We start from the raw sequence: 24,786 nt of genomic DNA on the forward strand, positions 1-24,786 counted from the left end.
ATCTACACTAATGGCTTCTTAAATGAATTCTTCTAAAGCCTTTCAGGGAAAAACTAAAACCAATTTTGCATAAAATTTCTCAAGGAATAGAAAAAGAGGGACACTTTTTAACTTAATCTATGAGGCCAGCATAACCTCGATACCAAAACCTGATTTAAATATTGTTGAGCCAAAGAAGTTAGAACAAGAGAGTAAAAACTGTTGCATTCCACTTACATGAAATTCAAGAGTGAGCACATGAGAAACCTGAATAGTGGGCTGAGATCCTGGCGGGGAAGTGGCCTTGGGGATCTTCTAGGGGATCTCTAGCCGGGCAGTAGGTGCATAGGTAAAAATTCACTCTAAACTTGCTGTGATATAAAATATCAGTACTGTATTTTCATCAACCAGGGTTTCTTTTTATTTCAATTGAGTCCATTATTTCACTTGCTGCCTTTTGATTCTGACTGCATTTGATGAATGCGTTCCTCTAGTGGAGTTGGTGTGGACAGCAGGTGCATTTCCCCCAGCACCTATCCATACAGAGTACAGCTGGAGCTAAGGGACCGCTCCCTGCACTCTCCTGAGCCTACGGGCCCCCCACCACCACCTTGTCCTGAGGTTTACTACGGGGAGACAGAGAAGAAAATCAAAGCTTGCCTTGGGAAACTCCAGAACTGCAAACCAGGACACATGCGCACCAATAGCGCCCCGTAACCCTTCTTCACCTGGAGCTTATTGAGGGCTCGTGCGAATGGACGGCGTCCCACACAGCCAATTCCAACAGAGTGGATTATGGGAAAGGTCAGGAGCGTCCCATGCCACTGACCTGACTTGGCACCCTGTCAGTCATGCTGTCAGTCCTGCTCTGGAAGACCCCAATGGAAGGTGCCCCAAAACTGGCTCAGCATTTTAAACACCCCCATCTAAAGCCCTCAGTGCTCGTGCCATTTTCCTTTCACAGACTCTGAGCCTCCTATCATCTTAATGAACTTTGTTGCTTTTTCTTTACCATTGCATGCCACATGCAATTCTTTGTTGCACACAAGAACCTAGGAGCCTGCCCCAGACCCACATCACCCATGGTAACACGGTCTTTGGGAATAAAGGAATTCCCAGACCAGAGTTGAGCATGATTGAGCATCTTGTTCCCCACCCTGCCTGTCTCGCTTGCCCGTTTACAGCATGTCACTTTCTTGACAGGTGCGGTGGTTCTGGGATGCATACTTCCAGTCGATCAAAGCCATAGCCCTGGCCACGCTGCAGATCATCAATGACCGCATCTACCCATATGCTGCCATCTCCTATGAGCAATGGAACGACCCCCCTGCGGTGGTGAGTGGGCTCTGGTGCTCCCCATGGGCAGCACGGTGCTGCTGGCCAGAGGGGAGAAAGGAAAATGAACTCCAGTTATAAAGGCTCTTTAAAGATGACATCAGAGAGGACTTTTTTATACTTGGGGCCTGTCGAGGGTAGCTTAATTTTGAAATTCTGCAAGAGTAGGAAATAACACCGCGCCTGCCTGGCAAGTGCAAGGTCCTGAGTTCAATCCCCGGTACCAAGAAGGAAACAAAAGAGTAAAAAATACAGAGGCAACAGCTCCCAGTTTCTTTATGTGCTTGGGAAGACAGCCCAAAATAATTGAGGAGGCAGGAGTCTTCCAAAGGACACTTCCCTATGACTTCTGCGGTTGTAGTGCTTAGAACTCTTGACAGAGTTCTGGAGGCAACTTGATAATAAGCTTCTTTGTGGGTGCGTACCCTCTGCCAGGGACTGTGCTAAGTGCTTTCCGTGCGTTATTTCAACAATCATTCCTAGCACCCTGTGAGGAAAGCAATAGGCCAAAGGGATAGAAAGAAGTGTAGGTTGCACAGTCACTTACTCCAGTGTTTGTTTCCTGAAGAAAGAGGGCACTGTCAGAAGCTGCTCAGAGATGTCCTCAGGTACTGTGTCATTGAGGGTCAACACTGAGGCTGGCATTTGCTGCTTCCTGGCTTCTCTGAACTGTACCAGCCCCTCCAGTCTGCAGACCTTGGGCTTCTGTATCAGAGAACCCGACTCTCCTGCATTCTTCATCCTGGTCTTGAGCTCTGCCTGGCCAGCACATTGTGTCCCCGAGTGTGTCTTTTCTAACTGGTGTGGCGTGCTGCTACCTGGTTAGTCTTCACGTAGGACCTCCTTTCCCTTTCCCATCCATGTTCCCTCCCTCCCTTCTGCCTCCCTCCTTCCTTCCTTCCTTCCTTCCTTCCTTTCCCTCCCTTCCTTCCCTCTTTTCTCAGCCACTATTTGGGAAGCCAGCAAGGAAAGCACTGCTCGTGTCAGTCCTGCAACCCAGAGGTGTCCAGAGGGCTCCACATACCTTTCCTGGCTCGGACACTTCTGAAGGGGATGCAAAAATACGCATATGACAAAAACAAAAAGAACCATCTTTCTGGTTTATGGAGGTGACATTTGCTCCTTGAATACATTACCAAAGGTGACCTTCCAGAATGTTTCTGTTCGTTAAGTATATAGTTTAAAACCAGAAGTAGGATCATACTACTCATATTTCTCCACGCCTTGCCCTTCTCACTCTAATTTTACTTTCATTTGTCTTTGGGCAGGTTTCCTGGCTTGAAGATGGCTGTATAATATTCCATTGTTTGGGTGAATCTTATGTGATAGGTCCATTGTTGATAGACATTTAGACTGCTTCCTTTTCTCTATTTTCAAACAGTAGAAATAATAAAGGGGACATACTTTCTTATATGTTTTCACATAATTGTGTTAATATATCTGTAGAATTAATGGCAGCTGAGAAACTGCTTAAGAAAACACATTTTGATTATTGAGAGAAACAAATTGCTCTTTCAAAAGACTACAGTTCCACAAATAACATTTTGGGTGGTTTGATTTTCCATACCTCAGTTACCTTAAATACTTGAATTTTTGCCTAGGAAGACAAAGGCATGTGGTGTAGCTTATCCAGAGAGGGAATTTGGGTGCTCAGGGTCATGGGTGAGGTGGGTATTGGAGTCCAAATTTCCCCTACCTACAGAGCTTCCCCATCTGGCTCCAGTCTGCCTTTCTAGCTGTCTCTCCCTTCTCCTTTCAGGGAGTTCTAGCTGCTTTCTTCCTGTGCATGCCCCATGTCTGTCTCTCTGCCCTGTTGTGACCGTTTGTTCTCCCCCAGTGTGCCTTTCTTTACCATCAACTTCACGTGTCGACGTCTTGACCACACTCGGGGCCTGCTCAGATGCCCCTTCCTCCCTGAGGTCATCCTGACCCCTACACAGGAAGCTGTCTTGAGCCCCTTGTAAATCCTAGAGCAGGTTATCTGTGTTTCTTTTCCTATAAAGTTTTAGGCATCTGAAGGACATTTCTGATTTGTTTTGAAATTCCTTATAATACCTATGACCATTTAATTCAGAGAGGAAACACATGATGTATAAAAGAAGAGAGGAGGGTTACGCGGAGGGAGGGAGGGAAGAAGGGAATTGAGGATCAAGGACTCGAGCTGTCCATCTCACGCACATGCTGTTGTGACATCCATCATTTTATTTGACCCTCACCCTGCTGGGAAGGTAGGGAGAGTGATAGATTCTCTCTCATCTGTAAAGCAGCCATAATGAGGCTCACAGTGCCTTGTACTGGTCTCGGGGCATGTAATTGGCAAGTTGTGTAAACAAGCGAGAGCCTGGGTCCTCTTCCTACGAATGGTCTTGCATTATGTAGGAAGCTCTATGGGAGCCATTGAGCTTCCTCTGGGCTGAAACATTACACCTCTTCCCAGCATGTGGTGCAAGTCTGAGCCAAGGAACATCACACGTTCCTCTGCAAGAGAATACAGACAGGCGTGGTGGTCAGGAACCAGGCAAAAAGTGCCGGAATAGTGGGACTTCATCCTGGACTTTCAGCTAATGCACTAAGAGAGCTTTAATAAGAATGCATGGTTGGAATTTGAGTTCTCTTTTATAAGAATATACAGTAAGAGAAAATGGGAAGTTTTGCAGTTTTGAAATAGATATGCTTTGGTTTAAGACAAAATAGTCAAAGTGCTGAACTCTTAAAAACTTGGGAAAGAACATAGGCATAAAAACATGAGTGGAGATATGCGACTAGAAAATTGAGTCTGTATTTTTCCTTTAACCCTTTCCTAAATGCTCCTTCTGAGGGTGCTTTGGTATCTGTCACATCACTAGGAGGTCAGATGCCAAGAGCCATGATTTAAAACAGCAGGCTGTGTAGTTCTGCATCTTCAGGGAAGGCAGCAGACAGGAGGCCTGAGTGGGGATGATTTATTTGTAGTGAGCACCTCCCTCCCCTGAGAAATACTGAATGGACCGTAGAGGAGCCCCCTCCTCGCTGACCTGCAGGGGAGCCTCCCCTCTGGATTCCACCGAATTTCCAGTGCCAGATCCTGAGGTGGGAGGAGGTGTGAGTTCTCCAGGGTGTGCCCTGAGCCTGCTCTGCTAAGGAGCAAGAGGCAAAAGCCAGAGTCCCCTTTGGTCCAGATGCAAGCTGTAAAAGTCCCCGGTGTGTGGGTGACAAGACAGTGCGCATTGGCCTTGCAGAGTTTGGGTCACCAGATGCCTGGCCGTGCAGTCAAGCGAGGTGGAGTGCATTAGCTACATCGTGCCGCACCCTCAAAACTTGGAATCGCTAGCCACAGTCACTGGAGCATAACTTCCCAGCCCTGAGATCTGTCACACTGGGGAGATTGGCCCCTGGCTTCAAACTGGCTCTTGGGAAGGAATCTCTTGCCAACTTAAGGCTCTTTATGAGGAGAAGAATGCATGTTTTTTTCCATAATTTTCTAAGCTCCTCATCTGGCTGCTTGTGTTTTTTTTTTTTCACCTTTTCAGTTTCTCTTCCTTTTATCTTTCCCTTCTTTTTGCACCTATTAGCAAAGCTGTATTATCTCCCTAAACACTCCACTCTGGCTTCCTTTCTAACCGTGATGCCACTTCAGGCCTGGTAGTCTTTTTCATCCCTCCATCTGGGGCTGCCCAGGATGGCTGAGCTCATCTCTGCACCTCTGCCAGATGTGAGGAGAGGCAGGAAGACAGAGATTGAGGCCAGGGAGTGTTGAGCAGTGAATTTTGGGATCTCTGATACGTCCCACCAAAGCTGTATCAATGCCGACAGTTTTTAATAATCAAGAACAATATAGTTTTTAAATTATGTAGATGGAATATTTCCCTACAATGTGATTTTATACCCTGTCTCAGCAGTCATGATTCGATTTACTCTTTTGATAGACATTTAGATTTTTTCAAGTTTGTCATTATAGTAACACTAATAATGACATTCCCAGTTTTTTCTGCATTTACCATATCATACCTGGAACAGAAAGGGGAGCTAAGAATGGGTTCCCATGGGCAATGATAAACATTGGTGAAAAATTTGGTGGAATGATGTAAAATGAATTGTCGTACCCAGTGTTAGTGTTAGGGAGGGAAACAAGAGCTTGTTCCAGTGAAATCTAGCCAGAGTGAGGCCTCAGCTGCAAAGCCTCTGATAAGGACTGTGTATCTAATGTGGACTTCCAGGAGCCTCCATCCATGTCCAGTGTTTGAAGACAGAAAGGGCAAGGGTTTGTCCAGATGAGAGTGTGGCGGAAGTGTCGTCCATGAGGATTGGAACCAGAGTTGTGGGCAAAATGTGGAATAGCTCCCTACTGGGAAGTGGCTCTCAAACTTTAGCCTGCACCAGTGTCTCCAGAAATGCTGTTAAAATACAGAGCAGAGCGTTGCTACTTCACCCCAAGATTCACACTGGCCAGCTCTAGGGTGGGAGCCCAGAATGTCTCTAGCAAGTTCCCAAGTGTTGGGCCTTGGGTGTGGACGCTGCAGATCTGGGGACCATATTTGATGAGGGATTTGATCTTCTCTCTGTGTCCTCATTCACTGTCTGGAGAAGGCCCTCCTTCTCCCCTGTAGCCAGTTCCTCTTCTTGACCCATCAGGCTGGCATTAGAAGCATCCAGAGACCAGGGTCAGGCTCCATCTATCTTGGCTACGTGAAGATCTCGTGGCTGCCTGTACGTAGATGACCAGATGGCGGCCCTGTTCACAATGGCTGTGGTTGTACAGGCAGCTGAAAATATCACTCAGCTGTAGATACTAACAAGCAATAAATCACTCTGCAGACTGAGGAAGCAGCAGCCCAGATGTATGCAACCGAGCTCTTAAGTTGAAAAGATACCAGGTGAGCAGTCCGTTTAACTCAGCTCAGAGCCCTTTAGCTTCCAGGCTGTGGAATGTTTCTCTGGAATTTCAGAGCCTGCCCCACCCCCCAGGAGGTCTTCTTGGCTCATTCTCAGAGCCTTCGTCCTCCCACTGCCAAGATTCCATTCAAACATATATGGAATTTTGAAATTTTAGCTTGAATTTTAGGTAAGTTTAAGCTTTGTTGAGCCCGTTGTTTTAAAGGTGTCACATTTATCAGATCACATTTGCACAAGTGATCCAGAATACCATCCTAAATTCTAAACCCTTGCAGGAGGACCCTTTTCTCCTGTGGAAACACACTAGAAAACCAAGTCAGCAGCAGCAGCAGCCTGGGAACAAGGAAAGCTGGGCTGGTCTGCAGGTGAAGAGTTGCAGCGCTTGGCTGATTGCGGACAGGAAGTGGCACAGCCTGGCTCAGCAGCCAGGTTTGCATGGAGAGGACATGCAAGGAAGACGGGAGGACAGATGTGAGGGTGTTCTGAGATGATCTTGCTGCTCAGGTCTTTCCCACGGGCGTCTAAGCCTCCCCAGCAAAGCGGCTGGTACTCCCACGTGACTGACACCCATACACGAGGCAGCTCCCATGGTGGATGGACACATGTCGGTTCCCTGGGTGTAATCCACCTCCATTACTAACACGTAGTCCACTTCATGAATCAAGACTCAGTTGCTACCTTATATCCTGCAGCTTGTGGGAAGGCAGGGCGTGGAATAATTTCTCAGAGTGTGGGGGACTTGATGGAGTGGCAGATTAATTAAAAGCATACTGACTGCTTTGGCAGAGCCACCCGTCTGCACCCACTACCACTTCTTAGCAGTTCACATTCCTTTCTTTTTATTTCAGAGACCATTGTAATTCTTCTCTCTTGAGGTTCGCTTAAACAATTCTGTAGCACAAACTACCAGGAAAATGTGGTTGAGTACTGTATCACAACCTCAAGATCATGAACATCAATTCTATCCTTTTGCCATCTCTCCCAACGATTAGGTTTTCAGTATAACTTTCTAAGAAATGAGGCATTGCAGATTAGTCAGATTTGCACATTGCCTTAACTAGAGGTTGATTCTTGACTTCTGGCTCTACCTTTTTTTTCAACACTGTTTCTTAATTTTCTGTATTAAAAAGTAGTATGGTTTAACACATGTATTCAAAGGGCTTAACACAAGTATTCAAATAATCAGATAAGCGTATTATAAAAATTAGGGCTGCTTCCCAAGAGGCAACTGCCTTTAACACCTTTAACTTTTCTTTTGATGCTTGTCTTTCTGTTTCCCTGGAAAATGCTTCTAGAACAATTTTTCAATTTCTTACCCAAGGACATCTTTTCACTTCCTAGAGGGAGCAGTTGCTCTTCTGTTCTCTCCCTTTCCCCACACATATTTCTCCTCCCCATCTTGCCAGTAGAGCTGTGTCATCATTTTTCATGAAAGCAGCATTTGTTGTATGCATTCTTAGGACTGTATAAATAATGTTTTTGATGGAATCAAGTCACAAACAATGATTAAGCTTCCTTTCTTGCACAACTTTCTATTTTTCAGGGAATTAATAGCTGCCCTTTTTTTCTCACTAATTGATTTTTACTAAATTCCCCCACTAAATTAGTAAAATGCTTGAGCACAAGTAAATGATAAGCATCTTTTCTTTCTTTCTTTTTTTTTTTCTTTCCTTTTTTCTTCCTTTCTCCTTGCCTGTGGCTCTCCATCTTACTCTCCTGTTTGGAATGATCTTGTACCACAGACCTGATTTTCAGTACACCACAACTCTCGGAATTCCCTTTTCTCTCTGCTTTGTTAGATTCCTTGTTTTCAAGTCCTAACATCTTCCTCTTTTCTGGTTTATTTTTCCCAGTAACTTCCCATGAAAGGGACTATGGGAAGTCACCTTTTGTGTCTGAAAATGTATTTATTCTGTGTCATATTAGATTAATATTTTTGGCCAGTGTAGAATTCTGGTTGAAGAGGACTTTATTCCAAATTCTGAAAATATTGCTGTATCGTCTCCTGACCTTTCCATGCAAGAAGTGAAATGACACTTAATTCCTGATCTTTTGTGTGACATTTTTTTTAAACCTCTTTGCAAATTCTATATTTTATGATGATTCGCCCTGGGATCAGGTTTGTTGTTGTTGTTATTTGTTTTTTTGCTAACAGTACTGATTTGGGCCCCTTTAAAGCTGAAAATTCATGTCTCTCAATTCCAAGAAAATTTCTTGTTTTATTTCCTTGATTATTTTCTTCTTCTGTTTTCCCTTCTCTTTTATGGAACTTCTGTTACCCAGACAATGAATGTACTAGGTTGATCCATATTTTCCTTATTTTTACCATCTCCTGGTCTTTATTTTAATTTCTCAAGTTTGTCCTCTATTCTTTCTTTTAAAATTTTTTTTCAATTTTAATACTTAAAGGGTTTTTTAAAAATTTCTGAGCAGTCCCTTCTTTATAGCTTACTGTTGTTTTAAGAATCCAATATTTCTCTCTCTGAAGATATTGTTTATGGGGTCCGTATGTTTATTTTTATTTTTCTTCAGATCCTCCTCTGGTTTGTTTCCTTTGCATTCCCTTTGCGGTTTATTTGCTGTCCTTGGTGTTGGAAGCTTTTTTGAAGTTCCCGGGGATTCCCGGCTTCTGACCCTGCTCAGGAGCAAGAGGCTGAGCCGGTGACAGCCCTGTGCCTGGAGCAGCCTGGCCACCCGATGGCCTATGCTTCGGTCTCGGTCGGGAGGACAGCGTGGTCGCTCGCCCCTGTGGGTTGTCCCCATCGGCTGGTTCCTTGGCCCGGGAGCTGTCTTTCTGCCTGTGGGTAGGGTGGGAGAGAGGATGGGTGTCTGGCTCCTAAAGAGGGGAGGAGACCCTTCTCACCCTTCGTTTCTCAGATTATTACTTAATCTACTGTGTTTGGTGTGGTGCGTCGCTCGGGCTTCTGTGCTGGGTCTGTCTGTCTGGATTCTAATCCTTTCCCCCACAGAGTGAACCTTCCTTCTGCAAAGGTTGGAGAGAGGATTGGCCTCTCTGGGTTTCAGGGACCTTGTGACCAACTGGTCCTTACCGAATACCTCCAATTTCTGAGTCTCACCATTCCTGGAAAGGTTAAGTTGTTTTTCTTTGCTACATAGTTTGTTCTTCTATCTGTATTTTGTTTAAACAGACCTAAAAATATCTCTTCTCCTCCTTTGCTCCCTCTCTCCCCCACTCCCTGTCTGTGGGATTTCCTAACCCTTTTGGAAAGTGTAGCTGCCACGTGCCCTTCAGTTATCCAGACCATCCGGAGCAAAGCATTTCTTGATGCATTGTTATTAATTAATTGTAAGTGTTATAATTAGTATTTGTTATATAACATATGTTATTATATACTGTAGACCTTATTTAGATTTGGTCAGTTTTCCTAATAATGTCCATTATAGCAAGAGAAAATCCCAGCCATGCATGGCATTCGTTTGTGATCTCTCTTTAGCCTCTTAGACAATTTCTTGGGTTTTTTTTCATCTTGCACAATATTGCCATTTTTGAAGAGTATGTCAGTCATTTTATAAGCTTGACTTCAGTTTATCTAATGCTTTTGGCTGATTAGATGTAAATTATGCATTTTCGATAAGAATAACATGAAAGTACTTGTTCCCCATGTATCACACTGGAGGACACATGATGTCAATTTGTCCCTTTACTGGTGGTGATAACTCGGATCACAGGTTTTTCCAGTGTCATTACTATTTTTTCTTTCATTGTGTATCTTGTGGGAACATACTTTGAGACCGTGTAAATATCACGTTACTCTTCTGGAGGGGGTTATAGCTCAGGGGTAGAGCATTTGCCTACCATCCGTAAGGTCCTGCGTGCTGGGTCTGATTCCTGGCACCACAAAAACAAAACAAAGCAACAGAACAAAACCTGATACTCTTCAAACCTTCACCTACTAGTTTTAGCATCCCTTGGCTATTCTTGTATGAATCAGTTGTTAAAATGATTGTCAAGTGCAATTTTCTTCTCATCGCCTATCCACTTTTGAGAGTAATTTTTCTTCTTTAACTTGAAGATTATATCTTTAATTAGTTTGGGACTTTTTTTTTTTTGGTACTGGGGATTGAACTCGGGTCCTTGCATTTGCGAGGCAGGCGGCGGAACCACTGAACTAAATCCCTGGCCCATTTTGGGACATTTTTCAATCACTTTCTCTGTGAATTTTACATCTATGTAATTCTCACTGATCTTTCCCTTTGGAATACTATTAAAAATATTAAACTTTTTTTTCATTCTCTCCTTACCTTTTATCTTCCAGTTTTGTTCCTCAAGCTTTCCACATTTGCATCTCTGTCTGCTGCATGCTGTGTGATTTTTTTCATCTATTTTCCCATTTTCTTTACCTGTGACTAGCATGTTTTTACTCATCTGTGATAATTTAAATTTCAGTGGCTGTTTGTAGAAGTTCTGTTTCATCATTTTTCAAGTCTGTCTGCCTGGCCTTTTTTTCCTAGTATCTTTTTTTCTTATGTTTTTAATTCCTTCTTTAATGTCTTTAATCATTTGAGATACTTAGTTTATATTCTCTGGTTATCCAGTTTTCTGAATTCCTCGTAAGGCCTGATCTTGCCATTCATCTACCACCTGTTGCTTTGATTGCGTTGTTTCCCAATAGCTCTTACAATTTTGGAATGTGAGTTCATCCTCTCTGAGGCTTTCTGTGGGGATCTTTGCAGCCTGGAATAAGGCGATATTTTCCAGGGGGTTATTTGTTCCTTCTTGGTATTTTGCTTCTTCCAGGTGTTCCAGAGGCCCCACAGAGATAAATCACTTTCCACCATTAATTCTTCACTTGGCGTTTCCATGGTCTGCAGATAGAGCCTGTTAAAACCCAAACGTCCATGTGGGCGACTGTCTGTTAAAAGTTCTCAGGGGAGACGCTATTCGCCCCATCACCATCCTAGGCGTGGGTTCAAAAAGGGAAGTGAGTTGTGTTGCTTCCGTGTACTGGTGAGTGGCCTCTCCTACCCCCCTCTTCCCCCATTGCATGGGCCTGCAAGGCTTTATGTACAGGTCTCACTTCCTGCTCTCGCACTTCTGAGGCTCAAAGCCAGGTCCCTTGCCTACCAGGAACATAAAAACCAGAGCCCTGCATTCCTGATTGAGAGTAGTGACAACCTCCACTCTGCCCTGGGGTCCCCGCCCACTAATTGTAACTTTCTCTTCATGTTTGGTCCCTGGTGACTTATCTTTTCCTGTGCCCTCAGCTGTGAATTTAAAAGGATTTTCATTATATTTCATCCTGTATTTCTACATGTTTTATGGCAAGAGCATTTTGAAAAGGAAGACTCCATCAGTCTTACCGTCCAAGATTTTGTCAATGCTGATCTGAAGTTGTCACCTTGCCTGTTCTTTTTGCCCTTGTAGGTTTATGCTTTTTTTCTTTTCTAGGAAGAGGCAGAGATAAAACATAGTAGACAAAACATAGGTCTCATTGGAATTGCAGAGAAATTAAGAGTTAAGAAGTGACCACATTGTAGAGGTTGTTTTTCCACTGTATTGACTGTAATGATGGTATTACACTATCAGCTCAAAACCCACAAAAACTTTGGTTGTCTTGGTCATAACTGTGTTGGCGTTTTGCGCTTGGATGCCGCAAGCTGTAATCTAATCATTCCTAAGAGTTCCACTTTCCCAGGCCAGTGCAGTCTTTCCCATGTCATTGCCGACCTCTCAGGGAGCCAACGGGCTATGACACACATTTTTTATGCTAGGGCCAGAGAACTATTCACTCTTTCAAACTGCCAGTGTTTCATTCGTAGGATAACCAGATGACATTTCAAGTTTGTTTTACCTGTCACGAAAAGTAGTGGTTTAAGCCATCGTTAACATTCTTAGACACTTTGCCTTTGAGTTATAGGTCAGGCTTGTTTGAATCAAGTTAGTTTTTTCGTTGAGGCATTTCTTTCAGATGTTTTCAGTATACTTCTGAAATAACAGATCCATGGGTAACGATTGCATGTTTGAAGACCATGTTCTAAAAATAATCCAAATCTTTTGCACTGTCAGACAGTTGAAACTTTATTTTCAGTATATCAAATTGTAAACCAATAAAATCAATGGTATGGTATCTTTGCCGGTATCTTAAGCAATCGTACCATAGATATATTTAGTGAAATTTATTACTTGCAGACTGATAGAACTCATGAATTATTAAAAGGATCAACATATGGAACCCTCTCTTTCCTCATTCCAAATTCTTTTAATATGGCTTGTGTTGAGCCATCTGACTGGCTTCTGTCCATCCCACTGATGGATACCACAGCCAGATGAGGGCTCTTATAAATGATTGCCTTCCTTTCCAAGCGAGAGGAGGATGAAATGTCAACTTTTTCCTCTACTACCTGAAAAGCAATCAGCGGCCACCCTTTCTGCTCTTCTTGACAGTAGTTTGGCATTAGAGAAGAAGGGTGGGCAGTGAGCCAAATGTGAATTTCAGTGCTATATAAGAAAAAACTGAAGTAGCTAAAACTCAGATAATAACAGGAATTTTCAAGAGGCATTCAGATGGGTTTAACCTGTGAGCCTTCAGTAAGCTAACTGCAGCCCAGACGTTTCTGAACTGCAAGTTTTAATCCCTTCTTTCCTGGTGATGATCTGAGTTACTTGAAGTGATTTACTGACTCTCTCTGCAGCATTTTGCTCATCTGGAGGACTGAGTTTAGGGATGATGATCATAATAGCTGCAGAAGAATAGTGTAACAGTCGGTAACTGATTACTAATTGGCGTCAAGGCCTTTGAAAAGGACATTTTGGAATCAAACCCGAGTTCAAGGTCATTTATTAGCTTGACCTTGTGCAGGTTTCTCTCTCTGAAAGCTATTATTCTTATCTGTAAAATGGGAATAATACTTACTTTAGAGGATTATTATGAAAAATTAAGGATATCACTTAGGAGGGAGAATTTTGTAAGTGACATGCTGTCAACAGTGAAGTGTTGTTCGTTGTAAGGCCACCAGCACAGCTGTCCTTGGTCCTTGGGCTATTGGCTCCCGGGCTCCCACAGATACCAAAACCCATCGATGCTCAGCTTCCTTATATATAATGGCATAAAAAGGAGGTGCACATCCTAAAGTCCGTATAATAGCAGACCCAGTGTAACTAGTTATACCGTCTTGTTTAAGGAATAATGACAAAGAAAGAAGTCTGTATGTCCTCAGTACAGACGGTTTTTTTCAGGTGATTTTTATCCACAGTTGGTTGAGTCTTTGGATGCAAAACCTGCAGATATAGGGAACCAGCTGTGTAATGCTTTATCACATGGAAGCATGAACTTAGAATTGAGTGGGACTCTGGAGAGGAAAATTGACATTGGCAGGAGGGCATCCTTTGTACCCAGAAAAGCCCTCTTGTATATTTTATGTCATCTGACCCTTCCCACCCCAACAATAGCATTGTTAGCTCCATTCTTACAGATGAAGGGCAGGAAATGTACGAGATTTTTTCCAAGACTCACCTCCTCATCCCTCACTTTTAAATGAGCATGGAGATCTGAAGAAGCCTAGTGATTTGTTTACAGTGCAAATGCTCTGCATGTCATTTCATCTGCTATAACATACTGCCAAATTTTCATAGTAATTCTTTTCATCTTGCATACAAACGGCTCCCAAATTAAATAGGAAACACAGTGGCATATAATTACATTGACAGTGTTAATACAGAAAGACTCTGTCCTGGCTTTATGATGCTAAGTGCCCTTCCCAACTGAAAAAATAAACTAAACTACTGAATGAAGTACTGGAAAGCAATTTTAACCTATTCCCGAGCTGACATGAAAGTGAGGTATGTACTATGCCCCGAAACAAAGTGGAGCCGGGTATCCTGGGAGTGAGCGGAAGCCAGAGTTGGTTTTTGCTGTGGAGCTCTTTTCGAAGAGCTTCCTTCCACCTAATCGCTGTGTGAAGGAGGCACAGGATGCAGGCTGGGTGTCTCACATGAACTTCTGCTTGTGTCTTCAGTGAAAGGGTGAAGATGTGTTGGGATTGGCTTTGGTGTAAGCTGTAGCCACAAGCCACCTCCCATGGATTGTGGCCAAGTATGATCCAGATAATCCCGAGAAGGGAATTTGATGGAGTGTGGCCCTGAGTTGCTGGGAAGTAGATGTAAACCCAGGCTTCAGGAACCCATCTCAGGTCTAGGTCTCAAATACTTTTTACTAATAAAGGAAATGAGTAGCTCATAGTCAGAAGCACAAAGCCATGAAGAAATAAGGCAGCATCCTGAACGAGAACCAGCAGAAACAGGCCTGTAGACTTCTAATCATAAGATCAGATTATCAGATTCAAGGAAATGGTTCAGAATGTATCCCAAAGAGGCAGTGATGGAAAATATGAAGAAGTGTGACATGGAGAACAGAGGTCCAATGTATGTCTGATCAGGGATGCAGAAAGAAGTGAAGCAGAAGAGAAAGAGTTCTTTTACAAATGATAATAGCTAACAATTTTCCAGAATTGTTGAATGACACCAGGCCTCAGACCTTGAACACCAACAAACCACAAGCAGACTAAGTAAAAATAAACATACAACTAGGTAATGAAAGAGCAGTACCCCAAAGAAAAAGAGAGCTCTTGCAAGCATCTAGAGGGAAGTATTCAGAAGAAGTATTTAGCCTGCTCATCTCCTTGGCTCAGGGATTTTAGCTGTCGGAGAGTCACAGCCACTGAGACTTCAATCCATCCACACGTGGTTGGACACTTCCCGAACCTACCATGTAGAAAACTCGTTTATGAGCAGATTCTTGTAAATAGGCAGCAGGACAGTAAGTTGATGACTTACCGTCTTATTTAGTGGAGTCCACAACCCTAAGAGGACTTCTGGCCTTTGATTTTCTTCATCTTCCATGAGTCGGTTTCATGTGTAATCAGGGAGATTGGGTCTTCAGCATTAAAAACACCTAATTATTATTTGAGAGTAAACAGAATTAAACACATGTGGCAACAGGTAGACTTCAGACTTGTCCCCAACACATTTCTCTCTTGAGCTGAGTAAGACGCTGTTTGAAGATGCCCTCAGGTCTGTAATTCTCCAGTTTCCCAGTCAGCACAGCCTGGGTCGTTGGGGCTGTAAAGGTTTAATGGTTAAGTCCGCATGGGCTACATTACTGATTGCCCCTTTCAAATCTCCCAGTAACCATTAACATAAATACCATCTCACCGTTTTGGACAAGGGACACCACCCTTCTGCGCGTTAGTAATACGATGCTAATGCTTAACCCTTTGGTTGCTTTGTCTGCTTCAAAGGCCTTGGCCAGTGTGCACTGATAGGAGTCTCTTTGAACCTAGAGGAGAAATGAAAGGGTTAACGCCTTTTGGTCTTGCCCTTTGACCACTTCAGGATGAGAGGCATGATGAAATACTTTTCAGAGTCTTCAGTGGAAACACATCATGCATAATTGGAGCAAAAAAGAATAAATCAAAGCTTTTTCCCCTTTTAGTCTGGTAATTCATAATTGAAACCACATTGAGGTAAGGGTTGATAACTTTAAAACAACCAAGAAAACTGCCCTTTCTATCAAGGTAGGAATAGGTAAGACTGCTCATTACCAAGGGCTCAAAGCTTCTGTGCAACAGGGCTGTCCTCCTCTCTTCCTTCTCCACCGACTGCTCGCTCTCCTGCTCAGGCAGACCGCCTCCATTTAAATCAAATGTAGGTGGACTTGGATGTCTGCTGAAGCCTCTTACTTTCACATGACATTATACACAGTGGCATAAAAAAGGCTCTGATACGGCGAGTAAGAGTGATTAAATTTGGAGGCATCCTGGATTGCAACTTGGCTACTCATGGGCGGAGGTTCAGTTTGGGTTAGGTCAAAAGAGTCCCGTAGTTGGTCATGAAACAGGATTTTCCTCACTCTTGATCTGACAGTCCCCAAGTAGCTCCAGCAAGAACATTTTAGAACAACCAGCAAGGCTACTCACTCTGAGCATCTTCCTGTTTCTATGGGGTAACCTGGGCCAGAGTGGCTGTGGTGAGGCTCATAGGGGACACCCATGACCCTTGAGCTGTAAGAATGCAAAACAGGACTGCACAAGGGCCCGGGCCTTCCTTGGCACGGGACGGCCAAGGGCACAGCTGGTTGTCTAGGTCTGACTCTCCAGGAGGAAAGCCCCCTTTGACTGGTCACTGACTTTAAGTTGTCTCTCCAAATCCTTTCTTCCAGGGCCTCCTGGCAGGCACCAGACCTGACAGTTGTAGCCATCACGGATTTCTTTTATGTGACTGCAGTATAGCAATACAGGATTTCTTCCCGGAGTTTCCATAATGAATATCCAGTTGTAGGCGTGGGAAGCGGGCTTTGGGGGGAGAGGGGGTGGGTGAGAGGTGAACCCAGCATTAGGCCAAATGCCGGTGCTTTGTTGGAATAACACTCACTTCTTCTTCCGGCGTCACCTCCCACCTTTGACAGAGTGCTTTGGAGTATGTTTGGGAATCGCATGGACACCGGGATTCCCAGGGTGCAGCTGTGACAGGCTGGCTCTGCCTCGATGCTGGGCCTCTGTTGCTGGATGCCTGGTTTCATGCCCCATCTTGCCATGGTGGAGACTTAACCAGGTAGCAGGGATAACTGCCAGCATCGTTTGCCTTGGAGTCTTGAGTAAATTATGGAGGTTTGAATTTGCCTGATTTCCTGCAGAAAGTGGGGTCAAGAGGTCCCAGACTGTAGACACTCTCTGTGGCCAGCCAGCAGGGGGTCGGCCCTGAAGGGCATTTTGGAGGTGACTAAATGCCATTTCTGAAATGCTCCTCTCTGGTGGCTTTTTCTCTGGGAGTTGGTTTGTTGACCCTACCCCAGTGGAGCGGAGGTTCTGTGGATGTGTGCACCCCAGTTACAGCTGCCTTGCTCTACCCCGTCACGGAGCTCCACAGGCAAATGGGTTTGCGTCTAAGGAATAGAAAGGCAGTTGGCATGGCAACCTCACTGCAGATCAGTTTCCTGCACACACCCATTTGAAATAGATCAGAAAAGTAGCCGTGTTAGTTTATCAGTTGAACAATATTCGGGGAAAAAGTTTTTGCCAAATAAGGCTCCTCATGCCTGTCTCTGAGTTCTGTGCCCCCTCCTTGGTGGGGGTGGCTTTGCAGGGCCTTTCACTGTTACTCAGTTTTCCCGGGGCTTCTGTGGCAGGCCCTTTCCTGCCGGTCCTTGAAGATGCCACTCAGCAGGTGCCTTCTCATGTCCTTCCGACTGTGTGGAGCTCTGTGACTTCTTCCTCTGGAAGAGCTCAACGCCTGCTTGTACTGTCCATTATTTGCATTGTAATTATCTTTTTTCCCCACCAGATTATGAGTATTTTGAGAGGAAGGAATGTGTTTCTCTTTGCAGTTTTAGCACTATTCCAGGCTTAGAGTGTATGGTCAAGAAATGTAGACTGAATGAAATAATACTAGCAGGAGTAATTGGAGAATTGCTAAATCCAGTGATTTAGCAGGCAAGAAAAATACAAATTGGGAAGAACAGGAAGTGTTTTGTGTCCATTTTAAACCATCACTCGGGACACCCTGTGTCGAGCCTTCTGCTAGATGTTTCTGCACATAATCTTATTTAACCATCTTTATGCGGTGGTCACAGTGCCCATTTTACATTTTACAGATGATGAAACTGATACTCAGAAAAGTAACAGGCCATGTCCAAAACCAGTAAATGGCAAGGCCTAGATTCCAGGCCTTGGTTAAACTCCCCGTAAAATCTTATAGATCTTCAGAGTGCTCTACACAGTATAAGTACCTCCAAAATGAATTGGCTATGTTGGAAACCATTTCAGACCTTATTGCTTATTTGAGTGTCCATCAGCTATTTGTGTCTGGGTATTAAGGACAGACAGAATGTGGCCTGGATCATTTGGGTTTAACTTATTCAGTTTTTAACAAGTTTGGTTTTTGTTTTTTTGAGCAGCACTAGGCACTATACTTGGTACTGGGTGATACAGCTCCTGTGGTCGGGGGGCTTTCGGGACAGGTAAAATACAACAAATAGGAAAGAAAAAAGAAGCCACAGAAGGAAAAGCGCTGTATTTAAGGAGGAAGAAGCAGATGTAGAATCCAGACATTTGTGCCAGCCCACATTTAATTTAAATGGAGGGGATTTGCCTGAGCAGGAAAGCAGTGGTGGCAAACCTATGGCACAGGTGCCACAGCAGTCTGTTTGTATCATTGAAAGCTCTAAAGGATCACATTCACTGCCTTAAGGCATGCTGAGGTGAAGACAGAGGAAGAACCTCTTCCTGTAGAGTTCTTGTGCTGAGAGAGACCTCAGGTTGCTTTTGTCACCCCCACCCAACTTTTGAGGCACAGAGGAGAGCACAGAGAGATGGTTCCTCACACAAGATCAGCCACCGGCTGCCATTTCTCCAGTGCCTGTGCATCCCAGGTGCACCGCATGCATGGCCTCACTGGTGCTCGGTAATGCTGCCTAGAAAAGTAGTAATAAAGTAGCGGGACTTTATAGCTACCAAAGCTGGGGTGCAAGAGAGACAAAGTGCTTCTCCCAGGTCACACAGCTGGCTGCTAAGTGAAGGAGGCTGGCTTCAGATTACGGACTCCGGACTCCCAAAGGGGCTGCGCACATACTGCCTCACTTTCAGAACCATCTGCATCAGCCCTGGCAGTACGTCCTGCTGCAGAGAACGGAGCCTGACTCTCATAGGTATCTGCACCACAGCTTGTTTGTCACCTCCTGTGTCATCTCTGAATCTGCATTGGTGGGAGATGCTGGCCACACTCAGCCCTTCACATGCCATCCTCCATCCTGTCCCCCCCTCCCTGCCCATGCACTCCTACCTCCAGCTGGCACATGGGATGGACCCAGATCTGTCCTTCTGCCAGAGCGTGGGCTCCCTCTCTGTGACTCCACCTTGCCCTCAGATCAGGGTGCTGAAATTTTCAGGGCACCTCAGTTCAAACTCCAGGGCATTTGTTTCCCGAATCCAAGCTGCGCACGTCTCCAGGAACCTTCCTCACCTTCCAGTGTCTTCGCAGCATGCAACTGTGTTGGTGTTCTCCTCCCTTCTGCCCAAGAACAGACCTCATTTTGTTGGCGTTTAATAGTTTTTCCTTCTGCTTCAGTGGTATATTTACCTTTTTAAATTTATGTGCTCCCTTCGTCTCAGCATTATATATTTGGTGCATTTCTGTCCCACGTACTTGCTGAAATCATAGCGTTTGAGTGGGCCCTTGCTTTTTGGCTCATGTGGGATAACAAGGATAAAGAATTTTAGAAGTTTTTGTCTTGGAGAAGAGGTAGGAGTAGTGAGCCCTGGAGTTCCCCACATTTCCACTTTCTAGAGTCTATAAAATGATGTTTGCCGTGCACTTCGCTGAGTTTATAGGAGAGTGTGGAGGGGCTGGAGCTGCCCATCTGGATTCTGGAATCGTGCCGGCTGGGCTGATTCCCAGTTCCATCCTTTACAAGCTATAGAGCCTTGAATACTGTTCATTGTTTCTGATCTTATAGTTCCGTCATCTGTAAAAAGAAAACAATGACCATACCTACCCTGGAGGTTGTGGCGAGTCTTCATTGAGATACAAATGAAAGCACAGTGCCTAGCACTTAGTAAATGCTCAGTAAATCTTAGCCATTTCAGTATCACACATTAAATTATTGTACACACTTATGAAATCTTTTTTATTTTCCACTTAAAATGGCATTTTTCAAGTGGGCCTTAAAGTGTCCAGAGGAGTAAGGAGTGGGTTGGAGGTGGTAATGGCAGATAGACCATGACCTCTCCCTCACAGATTGTGACTGAAGCAAGGGGCTACTTAGTGACTGCACTTTCCATAAAAGTCAAGAAGAGGTGAAGACTGAGACTTGAGGGAGAAAACTCAGAATGATTCCTAGAAATGTAATCAGATGCTAGGGTACAAATACTACAATCTAGCCTTCCTGGACTACAGGGTCAGGGTGTGATGTCACGAAAGCGGAGGTGGGCACTGAGAAGACGGGACCTTTCCTGCTGGGCTCCGGCTTGAGACGCCTATTTGGGGGGCCATTTGGGCTTTAATATCCTGGTTACATTAGGACTTCAGGATCCCATTTGGGCTCCCTGAGCTCCTGCCCCATGTGTACTCCACGTGTTCGTGGACGTTTCCTGTCCCACGCTGCGACATCTGGCCGGCAGCTGTTGTCACGTACGTGGCGATGGGTGTCCATCAGTGATATGATGAGTTGGATGTGGGACCTGGGGAATCAGTGTGAGGGGCTGGAGGGAAGAGGAAGGCAGCCAGAGTTCCAGTAGGACCTCCGCATTCTCCTCTGAGTGGAGGAGTTCGGGTCTGTCTTTAAACATGCTCATTTATGAATGCAAGTGTGAGTGAGTACTAGAGTGCCGCTCAGTTGGACACTTACAAATGGTTAAGGCGGACATTTTTGTAAAAACTTAATGTAATCATTATCACAAAACCATCATGTTCTTTAAGTGAATGGATTATGAGATATATAAATTACATCTCCATAAAGTTATTAGAAGTGTAAGCACAGGGCCGGGGATTTAGCTCAGTGGTTTTGCTGCCTGCTGCGCAAGCACAAGGACCCGAGTTCGATCCCCAGTACCAAAAAAAAAAAAAAAAAAGTGTAAGCACATTATATAATCTTTTCTTGTTATCAGTACAAAGATACTTGCTTACATTGTTACACTTAAAAAATGTAACATTTTAAAAAAATGTAACATTTTAATGGTAGGAAAGAGACTGGATTTCTCTCATTCTTCTTCAAGCTTTATTTTGAACAAATTTCAAACATACAGAGAAGTTTTGAGAATTGCACAGTGAACTCAAATTCACTGTGTAGATTCGCACATTGTGAGGATTCCCTTCGTTCCCTGCGTGCAGAGGTTCTGGACTTTGATATGACAGTGGATTCTGTTTCGTTGCTTTCATTTTGCTGTTTGTTTTATTCTTGTCTTTCCTTTTCTTTCTATGTTCACTATGCTGGCTGATTATCGGTCCCTGTGAACTAAAAATTCACAGCCCTCCCATCTTCTGTACTTAGAATGTGTATAACTTCCTTGACAGATTCATTTTGTCCAGATTTTGTACGTACTTTCTCTAGAACCTCCTATTAAATGGATGTTGGACCGCCTGGATTTTCTCCTCTTTTCTGTCCTGTTTTTGTTTTTGTTTTTGTTTTAATCTCTTTTTTGTTCACCAGTCTGGAATATTTTATCATCTTTATCTTAGAATCTTGCCGTTTTTAAAAAAACTAAATGATCATGTTTTTAATGTCCAAAAGTTCCTTCTGGCCTTTGACAGATCATTTTAAATAAAAACAGCAATTTATTCTTGTTTCACGCATGAAAAATCTTATCTCCCTGAGGATGTAATTTATTGTTGTTTGAATTTCCTTCTGTGCTTCTATTGTCTCTGTTTCTGCTGAGTTCCTTTTTCCTTTGCTCCTTGGTTTCTGTTGCTCCTACTGAAGATGCTCTCGAAAAGTCTGTGATTCCAGAATCTGTTCGTGATTAAGAGGGAGACACTAAAAGCTAATCACATGTTCTTTGTCTGAGGCCGCTTGTTGCCCAGAGGGTGTCCGGGGGCTGCCAGGCTGCCACATGGCCACCAGCGGCTTAGGAACTGGGCGGGAACAGGCTCCTCATTCCGCACAGAGATGTCTGAACTGGGCAGATTTTGGTCTAGGTAATGGTGCCGAGACATGGTGTGAGTCTCCTGGACTTGCCGTCATGGGCCCGGGCTGGCCGTCAGCAGAGGGGCCACTCGGTACATCCACAAGTTCACTGTCAGGTGGGGAAAATGTGTCACCCGTTCTCCATGTCAGTGGGGTTTGATGGAAAGAGGCAGGCTCATCTCTGCAGTTGATATTTGTTGTGTGTTAAGCGGTTTGCAGGGCACTGATTAAGGAAGCATTTTCCTAACGGATTAAAAAAACCTCAGTTGCCAGAAGGATATGTAGCATGCAGGTTTGTGTGGTATGTAATGCTTAATACAAATAAAATGAAAAAGAAAACACTATTTTTAGCCTGTCTGCCCTTGGCTGTGCCAGTATCTGGAGCTTCAGTTTCCTCAGGGAATGAGCTTCCCCTCTCCATCTCGGTAGGAAGAGCCATTTTCCGTATCTAACTGCTCCTGATTCCTAAGCACCCTGTGCTCCCAGTGCCACCCCACCTCTTACCTGGCCAGGCCTGGTGAGTTTGCTCCCGATCTTCCGTGGGGTGCCCGCCGGCCATCCCCCGCAGGCCTTGTCCGCCCACGCCCACTCCGTGGCCTTCTGAAGCCCTTCCTCTCTGTCACCGGCTGTTGCCTCTTCTCTCATCAGCCGCCCGTGTAGTGGTGTGAGCGAGGGAATGGAGGTCTGTGCCTGCCTTCGGTCTCAAGTTTAAGCTGAAGTGTCTTCTCAGCTGCACAGTTCTCTGCTGTTTTTGGTGGTAGAGAGCCAGAGCTCCCTAGGCAGTCTGTACCGACCTTGAGGACAGGGAGACTTGGACTTGCTCAGCTCTCAGACTGGCCACTGCCCTGCCGGGTGTGCTGATGCTGTTGGGTTCTGCCCTGCCCCACGCTCACCCGCACTCCTCTGTCCTCGCAGAAGTGGAGCAGTGTGAGCAACCCACTCTTCCTCCCGCTGATCCCACCACAGTCACAAGGCTTCACCGCCATTGTCCTCACCTACGACAGAGTGGAGAGCCTCTTCCGGGTCATCACCGAGGTGTCCAAGGTGCCCAGTCTGTCCAAGCTGCTGGTCGTCTGGAACAATCAGAATAAAAATCCCCCAGAAGGTAAGGAGTGTGGGAAAGGCTGCTTCCCCTCCCGGGTGCCTGGCTTGGGCTGGGATGTGGTTCTCAGCGCCACTGACTTTGCATGGCCACATTTACGACTGGCCTCTCTATTGGAGATGAATTCTCCTGCTTTGTCAGCAGCAGGCGTGGTCCGGAGGAGCCTGGCCGGCTCTCTGTCATCGAATCTGTGTCTGAGGGTGGCCCACTTAGCTGCAAGCCCTGGCATCCTCTGCAGCCACAAGTGTCTGAAGGCTTAGGAGTCAGGAGGATCAAAGGCTCCAGCCTTGGGAAAGTGGGGCTCTGCTTCCCTCAGCCATCCAGCCGATTTGTTTACATGAAAACTCAGTTTAAAAGGCATTAGTTTTCTCCTTCCTTATCTCTGATACTGTGTTCTCCTTAAGAAAAAAAAAAAAAACTCTAAAAGGAAGGAGCCAGCAGAGCACCCCTGGCGAGCTCCTCTGAGGCTGCCATTGGTCCCCCCAGTCACGCTGTCCCATGCCATGGCCGCCCCTGCAAGCGGCTGGCTGGTGGCTAGGGTTGAGGACTATTTGATTAATTGGATTTGTTTTTAATTTGGGATGCATAGAGTACGTTCCACCTGCATTTAGTTTCTCATTCGGTCTGTCTATTACTGGTCCTAATCCCAGGGACTTCAAAGCTCCTGCCATTTATAGCCTATTAAAGCCAGGAAGTTTCTGATGGATTAGAGCGAGGAATGAGTTTGAAGTTTGTAATGTGCACCACCGTCACCGATAAGGTCTAGTTTATGGCCTGACAGTAGTATCTGTGCTTTTTATGGCTGGTGCTTTTAATTGGTTATGTGAAGCCAGGGCAGTCAGCCCGCAGACTCCCAGTGGTGGATCTCTCTGGGAGTGGTCCATATTTCTGCCTCTCATAGGCAAATCAGAATTTGCTCAGGAAAATTCTTCAGTGCCTTCTGAGACACTGAAAAAACATCTTCATGGGATCTTTGTGCTCTGAAAAAACTCCTATACTTTTTTCCTAGGTTTAGGAAGCTATACTTTGTGTGAATAAGACGTGTATTTTAAGTACAAGTCCTATATTATGCCCCGAAGCACAACTTTTTGTTTTTTCTTACGAGCCAGCTTTCTGTGTGACGTTTTTCCTTCCCTCAAACTGTATCAGGGCCGGTTTTCTGGATTTTTATTCTGCTTGTTCCGTTTTTAGTAAAGAAGAGGGAAAGGGGCAGAGAAAAGGGAAGGTATTGGTATCACAACAGTCAGGAAGGAGAGAATGACAGGGAAGGGAGCAGTAGAGGGAATTCAAAGAGGCAGACAGAGAAGGAAGCTGACAGGGGCAGTGCCAGCCACTCGCCCCCTCCACAGTGATCTTGCCCTGAGGTGGACTCCATGGCCTTGGCCGGCTAATTCGCCCCTTCACTTGGCCTGCATTTTAAGAAGGAAGGCCTCGCGGGTCTGGAACGGCCTGTATCACGCCGCAGTCGCTTGCATTCCTACAGGAACAGCCAGCTCGGGGACAGCCGTGAGTCCCTCTGTGGGCAGTGGAAAGGCAGAGGGCAGATTCTGCAATGGAAGTGGTGGGGACACTGATGGCTCTGACTGGGCCACTCTGCAGAGTGCACACATACTGAACAATGGCTCTGTACTCGTCATACATGCAAGTACCATTTGTTAATCAAAAATAGAACGGGGCCGCGGATTTAGCTCAGTAGCACCGTGTCTGCCTCACAAGTGCGAGGTCCTGAGTTCGATCCCCAATACTGCAAAAAAGAAAAAAGAAATGAAAAATAGAATTGAAAAGCCAGGCGTGGTAGCACACACTTGCAATCCCAGCACTGGGGAGGCTGGGGCAGGAGGATCGCCCGAGTTTGAGGCGGGC

At 45.0% G+C, this 24,786-nt stretch overlaps 1 protein-coding gene across 2 annotated transcripts in view; it reads left to right on the forward strand.

The window, feature by feature from the left end:
• Ext2 (exostosin glycosyltransferase 2) overlaps window positions 1-24,786 on the forward strand; it is a 134,629-nt gene that overhangs the window by 66,795 nt on the left and 43,048 nt on the right. For both annotated transcript variants that reach the window (XM_004851993.4, XM_087205638.1), the window contains exons 8-9: window positions 1,183-1,314; window positions 22,737-22,926. In XM_004851993.4, the coding sequence (XP_004852050.1) occupies window positions 1,183-1,314; window positions 22,737-22,926 (322 nt within the window). The remainder of the gene's footprint in view (window positions 1-1,182; window positions 1,315-22,736; window positions 22,927-24,786) is intronic.

This window comes from Heterocephalus glaber, unplaced genomic scaffold (assembly GCF_053883595.1).
Source record: "Heterocephalus glaber isolate CG9 unplaced genomic scaffold, H.glaber_assembly_v1.0 deba00000594, whole genome shotgun sequence".
In the NCBI taxonomy this organism is placed as follows: Eukaryota; Metazoa; Chordata; class Mammalia; order Rodentia; family Bathyergidae; genus Heterocephalus; species Heterocephalus glaber.